The sequence below is a fragment of the Anastrepha obliqua genome, chromosome 5 (assembly GCF_027943255.1).
Source record: "Anastrepha obliqua isolate idAnaObli1 chromosome 5, idAnaObli1_1.0, whole genome shotgun sequence".
In the NCBI taxonomy this organism is placed as follows: domain Eukaryota; kingdom Metazoa; phylum Arthropoda; class Insecta; order Diptera; family Tephritidae; genus Anastrepha; species Anastrepha obliqua.
The window spans coordinates 126,924,394-126,939,026 of record NC_072896.1 but is presented as its reverse complement, the minus strand read 5'-3'; the positions used below and the strand labels follow the sequence as shown (position 1 = coordinate 126,939,026).

At 40.7% G+C, this 14,633-nt stretch overlaps 1 protein-coding gene across 6 annotated transcripts in view; it reads right to left on the bottom strand.

Moving 5' to 3' along the window:
- The window catches only part of LOC129246862 (protein expanded), a 57,291-nt gene that overhangs the window by 11,562 nt on the left and 31,096 nt on the right, over nucleotides 1–14,633 (bottom strand). For 3 of the 6 annotated variants that reach the window (XM_054885547.1, XM_054885545.1, XM_054885546.1), the window contains 3 exons: nucleotides 11,160–11,239; nucleotides 6,843–11,100; nucleotides 3,236–6,774 (listed from right to left, as the gene is read on the bottom strand). In XM_054885547.1, the coding sequence (XP_054741522.1) occupies nucleotides 5,831–6,774; nucleotides 6,843–11,100; nucleotides 11,160–11,239 (5,282 nt within the window). In that variant the 3' untranslated portion in view covers nucleotides 3,236–5,830. Of the gene's footprint in view, nucleotides 1–1,096; nucleotides 2,040–3,235; nucleotides 6,775–6,842; nucleotides 11,101–11,159; nucleotides 11,240–14,633 lie in introns of those variants that run through there. The other 3 variants (XR_008582520.1, XR_008582522.1, XR_008582521.1) reach the window with 2 other exon arrangements.

Here is a 14,633-nt window from a genome sequence, read left to right as displayed (position 1 = left end):
GTTAGAGACTAGCCTAGCTTCACTTTCGTACTAAATATTGGTAATTTAAGGCCTCTGAAGATTTGCGAACTTACCCATACTGTATGCATTCGCCCGAATCCCACCCTTGCGTTGTTTAGCCTGCAGTTGGCGTCTTCATCTGATCCGCCGTCTGCGTGATACTGCAGCCGAGGTAGCAGAAGATTTTGACAAATTACATTGGACGCCCTTCAACTGTTAAATGTCTTGCTTTATTGTGGTTGACTCTCATTGGTGTTGTCGATGTTGACCTCCAATCCGACATTCCGTGCCAGAGTGAATAGTCTGTCCGCCTTCGCTGGTATGTCAGTGAGCTTGAGAGAGAGGAGTCAGATGTCATCGGCGAAGTCCAGGTGCTCAAGCTGCCTGGTAAAACTCCATTTCGATAAAATAGGAGTTCATAAAATACTTTACGCACGTCGGACAAATATCGTATGTATGTACATATAAATTTGTATTTAAATTTGAAATAATTTTTAGTCTTTGGGTGTTTGGCCGAGCTCCTCCTCTTATTTGTGGCGTGCATCTTGATGTTGTTCTACAAATGGAGGGACCTACAGTTTCGAGCCGACCCCGAATGGCAGATATTCTTTATGAGGAGCTTTTTCATGACAAAAATACCTTCGGAGATTTGCCTTTGCCTGCTGAGGGACGACCGCTATTAGAAAAAACGTTTTCTCCTCGTGATCTATAGTTCTTTTCCAGGTTTCTCTTAGCCTGCTAGGGGCTCTTCCTTTCACTGTGAGTGGGTTCCTTACCATTGCTTTCTTAGCTATTTTACAGTCCTCCTTGCGTAAAGTATGACCAATCCACTTCCATTTCTGTCATCTAATACAAATGTCTTAAATGGACGATGACTAGCTTGCTACAGCACACCGATTATGATGACGACATATGCCTCCTGGCACATCGCCTAGCCGAACTTAAGGTAATGGGTTTCGCGCTTCATACGCTCCCGAATCGAAAAAGCCAGAGGGGCTTTCGGGATGTTGTACTCTGTATGGAGAAACTACAACCTGACTTCCAGTTTATAGGTTAGGTTCTATAAGTCGAATATGCTATCGGTATTGCTGTACAGTAGCTCTATCTGGAAAATCACCACCGCCATAACCAGTCGCTTACAAGCTTTTGACAAACGCTGTCTGAGGATTATACACAAAATTTTCTGGCCAAAAATAATGCCAAAAAGGAATTGTTCGAAAAATCAAACATGGAACCGTCACCCATTTGTTACTTTACATACAAATTTAAATAATGAAATTAGATTCAATAATCAACAAACTTATAAGCAAAATGCCTTTCGCGATAATTTACTGGTGTTTACTTACAAAATAGGATGACCTGTTATTCGTTACACAAGTTTTTTACTTCATATTCATTATTATGGTGGTGGTGGAAGAGTTGTCTGATTGACACAGCCCAGATCCAATTAGCGCAAATGAAGCCATTTTTATACACCACTTGTAGAACCACTGTTTTTTACTAGTCGAACCATCTGGATTTACACTATTAATCTGTCTATGCAGTCTATTTTCTTTTCTGCAATTTCTTTCAAGTTGACCACCGAGATTCCCCACAGCATTTTTTTGTTGTAGAGCACCCAGACTTGGGCACTCACACAGATAGTGAAAGACTGTTTCCTTAAATTATTCTTGATTGCAGTTTCTACATCTATTGTTGTACGGCCACCCCATCTTCCCTGCACGGTCTCCCAAATGGCAGTGGCCAGCTTGAGTTGACGTAATTCTGAATAATTCTGCTTGTGGCTTGCTCAACAACTCATCGGTTCTGGATTTATTGAAATTGGGCCACGTTTGTTTAGTTATTTTGCAGGTATCCGTGTTGGCCATCTGTCAACGGCCTGCTTCTGGAATAACTTGATCTTCCTTTTGGGCACGCCTATTTCTATCACTTCCGATTCGTTATAGGCTGCCCCCAAACATATAATTACACATGTATACGTAATTGTGTGTGTGAAGTGTTACACTTTCACTTTTTCAGTTTAGCTGCGTTGAAAAGCTCTGAATAAGTATTTTTCAAATGTTATATTCAAGTTTTTATTTAAAATTCGTATTTATTAACTTTACGCTAAACAGTGGGAATGTTTTTAATAACTAATTTAGTATGCCTTTTATAAGGTAATTAGTACATTTGTTTAAATTTTCGTATACCGTAATATTAATTTGATTGCCTAATGCTACAATGAAATTGTCTTAATAAAATAAAAATACAATTCAGTACAAACGTATAATTTTGAATGCATTACACATATAATACATATATATGTATGTGTGTTTTTTAGTATTTTCACATTTTTTGTTTGAAATACCTATATATATTTTTGAAAAGTTCTTGCTGCATAGTTTTATTTACTTTGCGGAATTGCGAAACAGTAAAAGTAATATAATATAATAATAAAATTATACAAAAAAAACACAAGTTGAAAAAACAACACACATTTAAGGAGCTTACACAATTTGAGAAACCAACAATCGGTGTGTATTGCATGTAAAGGGTTGTTCAATAGGTGCGCTTCAACTTTTTTCCGATAGGGAGAGCGAAACCACGATAGGGAGAGCGCTACACACTTGAGCAACGATTGCAAATCGTGCAAATTTTTTATGAAAATAATCGTTCTGTTACTGCTACTTAAAACTCCCGTTTTGGGGTTATGTGAAGTCATTGGTCTACAGTAACAAGCCGGCGACGATTTGTGAGCTCAGAGCCAATATTGAACGCGAAATTGTTGGAATTTCGGCCGATTTATGCAAAAGAGTGGTCGAAAATTGGGTTTAACGATTGGACTTCGTAAAACGTGCACGCGGTGGTCATGCAAAAGAAATCGAATTTCATACTTAAATGTATATGTTCAAACTCGATAATAAAAAAAAAATAGTTAAAAAAGTCAAACCGTTTGTGTTTTATTCAAAAAAGTTCAAAAGTTGAAGCCCTCTTACTGAAAAACCTAAGAACGTATTGTCGTTTGGGGAAAAAGATATCGATTATTTTCTCTCTCAATTTAAAGTTTATGCTCGTTTTTGAGCTGACATTTCACACTAACAAAATTCTTTTGCTGTTTTTTGATTGTTCCATTCAGTTGTGAGTTGCCGAGTTTTAACAATGGGACTCAACAAAGAGAGAGAGAGAGAGAGAAAATTTGGTACATTTTACAGTTTTTCTTTGATAAAGGCGAAAATGCAAGCCAGGCCGCTGGCAGCTAATTATATGCAACTTTGGTTTCGTCGACTCCGTTCAGGCATTTTTGTTGTTAAAGGAAATGTCGATAAAGCCACAGAAATAATCGAAGTTGACCGGTGTGTTAGTAGTCGTAGCAACGCCCATAAAACCGTTTTAAACCATTTGCGCAAAAATTGTACCCAAAAATAATGGGTTTCTTTCTCTCCAAACTGATGTAATGCTTTTCACTCAATTACGAGTTTTCTCGAAAAATTAGATTTCTTTCGTTTGCTTCATATAATCTATAATTCACACGCAAACATCGAATTACTTCCCAAATTGCGGACTCCCCTTTTAAGGTGAACAAAACATGTGTATACTCGTATTATCTATGATGATCAATATGGCAAAAATGTAATTTTTGTTATTCACTCACTTAACCACATTTAGCAATAGACTTTTGAACTAGAAAAGCCTACGTAAATTTTTGTGAACAAATTACAAAAAAAAAACAATTTTCGCACACATTTTTTGTAAAAAAAAAATTGTATTATATGATCTTTTTTAGATATAATAATATATGTATGTAACCGTGTTTGTAACAAACATGCAACGTTAAATTTGCACACATCCACTGCTCGCTTACATACTCCTCATAATCATATTTTTAATATTTTCTTAAACCTCAAAAATTAATCATTCATATACAAGTACAATCATTTGCGGCATTTCAAATATTTATTCATACATACCTATGCACTACGTAACGTACGGTAGGGCAAGTCTAGGCAATATTCACTTAAATGCATTTTGCATATTTTAAAATCTCAAATATTCTAAAAAAATACGCAATACTTGGAGTATTTGCTCACTTACACCCTAAGCGCTATGAAACTAAAAGAGGTTTGATTGCATTGCTATTGGCTTGGCTTATGCCTTTTATGCATAAATTGCCATTTGTTGTGACATGCAAAGCTCGGCAATTCGATCATTTGGATTTGTTTTGTTCGCTTCGTGTTTTTTGCACTTTGCTTAAGCCTAAACTTCACGCTCTTGGTGAACTTAACTGCTATATGTATGTAATGGCGTAGTTGTTACGAGTATTCCTCTTTAGGAAAACATTGTTAAAGAAAGTAAAGCATCTCTACTCTCGTTCGATCTTCTCGAAACTTTCAATTGTAAAGCGTTTAAGTATGCAAATTAAAATCAAAAAATAAAATAAAAATAAAAAATCGATCACAGTTGTTTGGGCGGATTTCGTTTATGATATGTATGTATGTGTGAGTGTATTATTAATTTTTGTTACTGTTTTTGTTTCATACATTCCTATATGCTTTGTGAGATATGTATATATGCTCGTACTCTGTAGTGGCTACGTGCATGAAAAAAGTGGAAAGATTAAAAAAAAAAACATAAATACGAATAAAAACTTGTGTATGACACAAGTTAGTTATGGACTACAACAACAATAAATATTAAAAAATACATTTAATTCTTAATTGCATTGTCAGCTCGAATTAAATATTTGAAATAATAAAAAAAATATTTCAAACTTGAGTATTTGTGTTATCTTCCGTCTTTTGCTTGCTTATTTGTTTGTTTGTTTGTTTTATGAATTTCTAAAAGTGACTAGATTAAAGTGTTTTTCTTTTCATTTAATAATTTACATGAAATGAGGTCAGTTTTGAACATAGAAATAGTTCAACTTTTTTCAGATTTCTTGGAAATGTTGTGTATGTACTTTATGCACTGGTATGTAAGTATATGTGAAGACAGGTGCCCTCAAATAATGTGCGACGAGCAATTCGTCAGCACGAAAACCTGTAATAATTTAATGTTCCGGGAAGTTAGTTAAGGATGTTAGGCTATCGATAGTTGGTCTGCACTTCGGCGCGTGCATGATTATGCTTAAGTTCTGGATTTGTATTTTCTCATTTATTTTGATGTGTCAAGGAGTTTTATTTTTGTAACAGGGGAATGTTATTGAAGTGACACTTTTTCTAAAATCGACTCGCCGCATCCGTTCGGGAACGTAGACTCGGCTGTCAATGAAAGGTGGCTTTCGTCTAAATAAAATACATTTGTGTGTGTGTATAATTTCTTTCAAGGGATTTTTGTCTTTAAATTTTTGAAAGTTTTCTGGGTGTGCACTTTGTGACCTTGGCTAGTACGCATACGCTATAGAAAAAAAAGGTCTTCGAAGCTTCCACCTAAACACTGTGAAGGATCGTTGTTTCTTATCGAAGTGAAGTCTAAAGAGATACAAGTTACGAGAATTATTTACTTTCATATGTTTGTAGTTGTCGTTCGGCGTGGTTTTCATTTAGGAATAGAAAGTAACACGCGAACAAAAGAAATCTCGAAAAAGATGTTATACCTCCGCTGTACGTATACATGTACATACCTCTTTCGTTTCGGCTTCAAGGTGGAAGCAGTGTTTACGTTTGGCAAATACATGGGATTGCATTTAAATGCACCTAGTGCCGTTCGTAGCCTTAGTATGCCAAAGATTTGAGTAAACATCGTTTTATATTTCATTACTCTTCTCTGCTTTCGTTTTTAGCTTCTTTTTCTAACAGAACTTTTTTTAACCTTTTTGCGTTTCTGCATCAAACATCGCATTTGTATTAGCCTTTCATATTTGAGGGGTGTAGCTTTTGTGGTGTTTCATTATTGCTGGATCCATGACGTAGTTGTTCGCTTCAGCCATTTGCATTGGCAGAGGGGGAAGTTTATCATTGGGGTGACGATGGCTCGAAGCTGTTCTACGCCCCTTACTAGATGACAATTGGATCGTTGATGATGCCGAAGTGGCAGATTTTGTATTGGTGGTGGAGGCTGACATAGCACTTGACACTGCTGGTGTTGTTGTGGTTGCCAATGCCGAAGTCGAAGATGAGACCGAAGCAGAAGCAGCAGCCGTTATAGGCGAAGCGGCGGAAACCGAGTTTCCAGATTCATTCCCAACAAAAACTCCAGAATTTGTTGTCAGGCTTTGATGAACAGCTTTGCTGTTGTTGGTATGGTTGATCGCCGATGACATTCGCATACTACTCGGAGAAGCTGGCAGCATGCTGGCATTTCTCATTGTTGTAGAAGCGCTTGTGGCCGTGCGATTCCCTTTAGAATTGTTAAAAACCTTCGTCTGTTTAAGCAGTGAGTGATCGTTGCAGAGCGCAGAGATTAGCGGTAAATCTAAATGTTTGCTCTTCTCGCGTAGTACTGTGATATCCAGTGGATTGACAGCTGCATTGTTCGTAGATGGGTTGCTTCCATGGCTAGAGTTGCTATTGCCACCGTTTGATTCCTTTGACTTAGTGGTTGATGCTAAGCTGGCGGTTTGTCGGTTGGCCGCCGCAACACTGGCTTGTAGGTGAGCTAGAATGCTTTCACCGTTATATGAAATCAGATTAGGCTTCGGTCGTTCACCCGCCCACTGTGCACCGCTGGATGTGCGTGTCATATTGTTGACGCTTCGATTCGTATTTAAGGTGGGTGGTTTCCTTGGCGGTAATTGGCTTCGCACCGTAACATGGTTTTTTGAAGGCAAAATATTAGAAGTGGTTGGTTTGGAGGGAACTATGAGGGGTATAAGTAATTGGGTTAATAATCTCTGTAAAATTAAGTATTTGTCTTCTAGTACTTACTTGGTGGGGGTTTTTCAGATGGTGTCGGCATCGGTGGTTTCTTCAAACGCCGATTTACATATGGGGGCGGTGGTGGGGGTGGCATACGCTTTACTTTCGGCAGCGAGTCAAGTGAATTTAATATATTGTCATCTGATCGTGACCGTGCGAATAAATTTGTAGTACTTGTATTGGACGCTGCCAAAGCTGCGGGATGTAACGGCGGGGGTGGAGGTGGCTCGTACGAAGAGCATAAGCTGGCCATGGAGGGGCTGTAGAGTGGGGAATAGGTGCTCGGCAGCTGTACATATGTATCTGATAGATTCTGTGTCGATGCATAACGTGAGTGTGTGGACAAAGTCAGTGGCAAGTAAGGTGTACTGCGATAGATGGCGTGGCCTTTACATGTATCCCACGAGCCAACGTGTGCACTGCCTGTATGGTATGCCAGGTAGGAGGGCGGGGGTGGGTGTGCGTGAGGGAGTGGTTGTGGCGGTGTTTGTGCCATTGCCGCATAAATGGAGCTTTGCTTAGCATCCAGATATTCTTGCTGACTGACTGCGGGATCTTGAATTGGATAGATGACATAGTCAACATCGCTGTAGAGCTGTTGTTGGTACACCTCGAGCTGCTTTCGGGCCAATTGATTTCTATAAACACTTCCGAGATGAGATGGAGGTGGTGGTGGTGGCGGTTGCCGTGGTAGACTGGGAGGTGGCGGTGGCAGAAATTGTCGATGCTTGATCACTGGTAAAAGCACACAAGTTCGTGTGGATTGTTTTATTTCCGGATAAGGTGGCGGTGGTGGAGGCGGTTGTTGGTGTAATGATGACATGCTACTGTGTGTGCCGTGTAAGCTATAAGGAACAATTGGTATACCAATAGTGTTAGGAATGATGCTGGCTCCAGCGGCAGCGGCAGCCGCAGCATGGGCTATAGCAGCCGCAGATATGGAAGATTGTCTGGTGGCGGAAGCCGAATGGTGATCGCCATTAAGCGAGACCTGCGAACCGCTGATATAGTGAGAGTTGTGCACAGAATGCTGGGAGAGATGGCTCGTCACGTTCTGGCTGGCAATTGATCCGGAAGTGGACGCTGCCGATGAGCAATGCGTTGGTGCAGCATAACTGGGTTTCTGATTGTCGTTAATTACACTGGTATGAGCTTTGAGAATGTTGATTTGAGGTCGAGTAGTAATGAAGCGAGCAGTGACCTCTTCGGCTTTTAGGGAGCACAAGGAGCCTCCCGGGGAAGAAAGCGCGTTATTGGAATGGGTGAGAGAAGATGTGCCAGAAGCTATCGAAACTAATGACATGGGACGGGGCTTGGTTGATGTTGGATATGGCGGAGGGTCACGGCGACGAACGACAGATGAAGCTGTAGGTGCACGTGGTGTTGGCGTACCAGCTGCTTGCGTAGTAACCTCAACTGGAATGGTGGGCGATGGCACTTTGGAGAAAGCTGTGTCAATTGCATTACTTGCAACACTTTTAATTGGCTTTAGTGCTAATGGAGGACACACTGGTGGTCCACATAGACCGGTTTTTTCATGGCGAGCGTGATATGGCGGCGGTGAACGCATCGGTATGTTGCTAAGACTCGTTAGATTTTTTGTTTGCTTCAAAATATTACTGTCGATACGTTGAGGAGGTGCCGGTGGATCAGTGGATATTAAATCATTAATTAAGTCTTCAACTTGATCCTCGGTTGGCGCAGTGTCTTGGTGACCTTGAATGTATGATTCTCCTTTAATGGGCAATGGCAAGGTAACGTAATCACAATCCGAGTCCAAAGTACTTGACACCGTTTTACGATTAGGGTATGTGCCACGACCCACAATTAGGTCAGTTAATTCCTCTGCAGAGAGAAGATTGTGCTTGTTGTCGGTTGGATCACTGCCATCTCCTCGGAATGAACCACTTGTGCTTACATTGGAGTCTGAACGTAGACGGAACTCTTCGTTCTTGATGCGTTTACCAAGATAATTCCCTCCATCGACTGAGTCCAGATTAGAATGACTTTCATGCAAATTATCAGCATTTATCTCGCATTTTGTCGGTTGGAAAACGCCATAATGTGAGCTTTTTTCAGACTCGGCAATCTCTGACGATTGCCCGGTCATTTCACTGCTATGCATAGTGTATACGCCAGAAGTCTCAGTGGGCGGTGCGCCGTGGGCCAGTGTGTACACTCCAGAAATGCTTTCATTTTCATCCCGAGTGGAAGATGCAAAATCATGATCAATACAAGTTGACTCAGCCTCACTGAGGATGGAATTTTGTGCTGTATGACTAAACCCCAATTCAAGACTACTCGAGGTCGAGTTGCGTCGCTGTATTGGCGTAGAATTCATTACAGAATGTACAGCCAAAGACGTTAACGTATTAGATGTAGAATCCGAGCTTGGCAAAACTACGACGGTGCTACAGGTTGACGAGCACTGGGAGCCAATATTGTGTTGTGAACTCGGTGAGTCGGTGGCAGTCGAAGAGTCAGCGGCACGCTGGGATGCTTGGTTCGAGCTGCTGCTAGAAGAATTTCCTGCTGAAGTATGACTTCTCTCAACAGGCGATTCATCACCGGAATTAACAGAATTCGAGTGCTGCTTTTGACGTTCCTGACGTACGGAAAGTGCTGCCAACTGCTCTTCTAGATCTTTTAACGAGACTTGACCGACTGATGAAGTTTGCCTGCTAACGCTTGGCCGATCCAGTAGATGTGCCAAAGCTAAACTTTCTGTGGAAGGTGCTGCAATCGGTGCCGGCGGTGTATTTATCATTATCTCAACCTCATCCTCAGAATGAACACGATCACTGACAATGCCCGAGGTGGTGTTAGAACTAGTGCTGGATATAACCGATATACGCTGGTCACTTTTGTTTTTATAGGGCAAATGCAGACTGCGCGAATAAATGTAGCAAGCGTGAATACAATTACTTTCTTCTTCTTCGCGCTTAATGACCTCTTTAAGACGTGCGGCTATCTTCATGTTGAACTGATGAGTTTCGCGACACAATGTCAATAGCATTTTGTTTTTCTCGTCCGAAGTGGCATAAAGTAAGATTTTGCAGTCACCTGATCGAATCTCAAACTTCTTCCGCTCGAATGACAGCTTTGTAATGCTCGGCCATAAGAAGGTAGTTTGCTGTTGAGGATTTTCAGAGGAGCTGAAAATTTTTATGCCCTTCGAATAAATAACAAACCACGAGCTGCCCAAACCGTTTTCGCTTTTTGTTGAACGCATTCGAAATATGTGCGAATTGACGCACTCGTGTACCATGCTGGCGTGTTGAATATAGTGCACCTCTGCGTCCAACGCCGACATACCACGATTTTCGCGATGACAAGCCTGCAATGCGCTTACTGCCCAAGCCGTGCACAGCTCGGTGGGCAGATAGTCTTTCACACAAAAATAGTCCTGTGTCGATGTTTGTGTCTGCGTTTGCCCCAGAGCTGATAGTGACGTACTCGATGAAGTTGTTGGTGGTGTATTGGATGAACTACTTCGGTTTATTGAAGAAATCGATGAAGAAGCTGAAAAGGAGGCTGCCATTGCTCCCAGACTACTCTTCAAATTGCCACTAATAGGGAAAACCGACGTGGACGAAGAGCTCGATGAGGCGGGCATTGATGTTGGTGTTAATGCTTCCCTTTCCCTTTCCTTCTCTCTTTCCCAGCTTTCTTTTATTTTTGTATTAGCAACTAGGGGCGACGTGTTAAGTGTTGAGGCTGTGGAATTTCTTGCTGTTAAAAAATTTGAAAGACGAAGCACTCGATCGTTCTCATTACTGATACGTTTGTTGCTCTTTGGCAATGTTGTTGTTGCTATTCCAGCTGCTGCCGCTGCTGTCGTTTCTTTTGTAGTTGTTGTTGTTGTTGTTTCTATAGCTTTTGCTGCTAAATTTGTGACTTCGTTTGTGCTGGCCGTGGAGCTTGTGACATGCGAAGAAAGCAGGCCTAGGTGGTCACACTCCACAAGACCACCACAACCGCCCTCTTCCGATACTAAGGATTTTAATGTTGTGCCCTTTGATGTTGCTGCAATTGTTTGAGTTGCAGCGGGTGCGTCACCCAAGTCCGCTTGTAGTGCTAATCCGGCGAGTAATATCATCGACTGTTCCGAATATTCTTTAGGCATTTCCCGTTGTAGAGCATTATATTTTAATTGTAGATAGTAATTGTGACGGGATATCTCATCTTTCAATAGAAATGGGCTCTCGATGTAAAATTGTACACGGAAATGCAATTCCAAAAGAGGTCGTCCATTTGCGTCGAGGCCCTAGAGAATGAGGTTAATGTTAATAAGGTCACATACATGCATACTCGTAGCGGACTTACGTGTGTGTGCGAGGATCGCCAACTCTTCGGGCCGTACTTGGAGAGTTTGCTCTCCGGATCCGCAAACATGTATTCGCCATCTGGAAATTAAAAAACAAGATCTTATTTGAATTAATATTAAAGAGAATAGAGCAATTTTATGTTAGATGGGTAGGATAGAGAGGAATGGAAGGCATTCCTTAAGGCGAGCCTTGTTATAGAGCCATCAAAACCACCGTTAGTAAACGGTTTACTTAAACCTACAAGCGAGCTTGGCAGGCTGAGAGGTTGCAGATGGGCAAAACTGATGTTGCCTGTCATGTCCGACCGACTGTCGCAGATCCCTCTGTCATTGAGCAGAAAGGACTGTAGGCAGCTGGTTGGACTGATAACGGCCGACTTTCTATGAGCGAAGCACATGGAAAAGGTAGGCTTGTGGTCTTTGGCACTGATGTGTGAAGAAGTGACCACCTTGGCTCTTTGGCACCACAAGATCTACTAGGATTTCTTCGGAGGTCAGGTAGATTTAAAAAAAATTAAAAAGGGAACTCAAGTGCAGTACAATGGACTTAATGTTGACTGAGTGCTGTACTTACTAGTTGCCCCGACAAAACAAAAACAAAAATATGCTATGAAGATTATTGTATCTGAAATTTCAGGGGTACATTGAAAGACCACTCTTCGCAATCTTATTTTATTAGCGATGATGAGATTTAAGCTTCAATTCCTCTGGACAGAAAAACTCGGATATTGGTTTTTAGCAATTGAAAGGTGTCAGATATTAGTAAATACTATTTGGTATCTGGCATCGGAATTGAAACCACCATTTTTGGTTTAGTAGTCGATACGCTGCACATGCGCACTCGGCTGCGAAAGCAGCTGCATCGCCCATCGTTCGATGTACTCCGTTTGAATGAATTGCCCATTTCAACATTCTTTGCTTTACGTATGCATGCACATGTGTGCGTATGTATGTATGTGTTTCGTATGTACGAGTATACCTCGAGTTCTTTATTTTGCCTTATTTCTTTTATTATTTTCGCGGGTTTGGTTGGAATCTGAGTTTCTTTTTAAGGCGTCAGCTTGCGCCTCTTTGCGTTAATACATACATATTAAGGTGTTGTTGTTGTTAATTTATTTTTCTTCTTCTTTTTTTATTAACGAAAATAGTTGGCTGGTATCAACTGCCATCATTTCTTGTTGCTATTTCATACATTTGCGTTTTCGTGTTATTTTTCATTGCTTTTGGTGTTGGCGTCTCGGGTAGATTCGGTGGACGCGCGGCTGATGCTTTTTATTGTTATTTCTTGTTTCATGATTCTTGTCATTTTTGCAATCACAACATACCAACATTTTCTCTTCCATTTATTGTTAATGGTGCATAATCATTATCGGCAGGTAGCGGCAGTCCAGATAATGGCGAAAAAATAATAGTAATGTGATGTTTTAGATTCTTGCGGCTGTCGTTATTGGTTGTGTTAATGTGGTTTGTTTTTGTATTCTTATTTTTGTTAGTTTTTTACCGCTGATCGCGTGCAACCGATAAACATTGGAAATTAAAATTTTTCCGCTATGGCTTTAACTTTAGCCTTTAGCGGTAGTTGTTTCGGTCGATTGCCAATGTTACCTGCTGCTGGTTTTGACGATTGTATTTTGGGGTGTATGCGTATGTATGTGTGTTATGCGTGCCTGAATAAATTTTAGCTACCGAAAATATAAAGAGCAATAAAAACGAAATACGAGGTGTGTTCAAAAAGTATCGCGAACTTTGTGTTTTTCAAAAATTATTTATTTATTTATTAATGTCTATTTTGTCCCCTCCAAAGTATATTAATCCCCATGAGATATTATGCACTTATGCCAACGTTTTTGTCCAATCTTCGAAGCACTTCAAAAAATCATTTTTTTTTATCTTGTTCAGCTCCTCGTTCGATGCCGTCTTTATCTCGTCAATCGTAGCGTAGCGTCGTCCTTTCATGGGCCTCTTCATTTTCGGGAACAAGAAAAAATCACAGGGGGCCAGATCTGGGAAATACGGTGGCTGTGGCATCATTAGTGTGTTGTTTTTGGTCAAAAAGTCGCGCTCAAGCAACGATGTGTGAGCAGGGGCGTTATCGTGATGCAAGAACCAATTTTTGTTCTTCCACAAATCCGGGCGTTTCTGGCTTGCTGGATTTCTTCGCGTATAACTTGCAGGTAATATTCCTTATTGACCATTTTACCCTGTTTCAAGAACTCATGATGCACAACGCCCCTGCAATCGAAGAAAACGGTAAGCAAAACTTTTACATTCGACCGAACTTAGCGCGCTTTTTTCGGTTTTCGTTCGTGCGGCAGCTTCCATTGAGATGATTGAGCTTTGGTTTCCACGTCATAACAATAAACCCACGATTCGTCACCAGTTATGACTATCTGGATCAAATAAGGGTCGTCGCGGACAGAGTCCAACATCTCATTAGCAATGTTCATGCGATGTTGCTTTTGGTCGAAATTGAGCAGTTTTGGTACGAATTTTGCGGCGACCCGTCTCATGCCCAAATCATTGAAAAAAATCGAATGGCACGAGCCAGTTGATATGTCTAGGTCCTCAGCAACTTCTCTAACGGTGATTCGACGATTGGCCAATACCATTTTCTTCACTTCATAAATTTTTTCGTCTGTTGTTGAAGTGCTTAGGCGTCCGGCACACTTTTCGTCGTTCACATCTTCTCGCACTTCTGAGAACATTTTGTATCACCGATAAACGTTGCTTTGGTCCAAAGTAGCTTCTCCGTATGACACAGTCAACTTTCGGAATTCATCCGCGCACTTAATTTCGTTTTTCACACAAAATTTGATACAGGTTCTTTGATCCATCTTTTTGAATAGGTAAAAATCCAAGACGAGCCGAAACACGTGCAAGCAAAGCTGTTAACAATTAACTGAACATTAAAAATGGCCGAACTCGACGGTAAGACAGAGTAGCAACATATCGCCACAAAAAATCGAAATTCGAATATACGTAACTTTCGAAAATTCAAAATTCGCGATACTTTTTGAACACACCTCGTATATGCAGACATATTATGAAGGATTTCATTATACAGTGAACTTATACCCTGCAGACTTTTGTATAAACTTTTGGTTTCTAGAAAAGCTTCCCCATGCACAGTCTGTCTAATGGAAGTGTGACTATCAAAATTCAAACTTAGAGTTCCGTTATAAAAAAGTTAAATGCTGCAATATGCGTTGTGCAGTTTGTTGGTTTTGTGTGAAATTTAGAAGGCGTACGCTGTTTTTAGAAAATGAGTGCCGCGTATGAAAACCGATTTGAAGTGGTGTTCCCAAGTACCATCTGCAGCAAAGTGTTTCAAGAAGTCGAAAACGTTCATAAATAAATATGTGCAACTGTATACCGAACTTAATAACATTGACGACTTCTTCGAATGAGACCAAAAAAAAAAACCTCTCCAAAGCAGAATCAGAAGATCGTTAATTTGCTGTGACAATGACTAG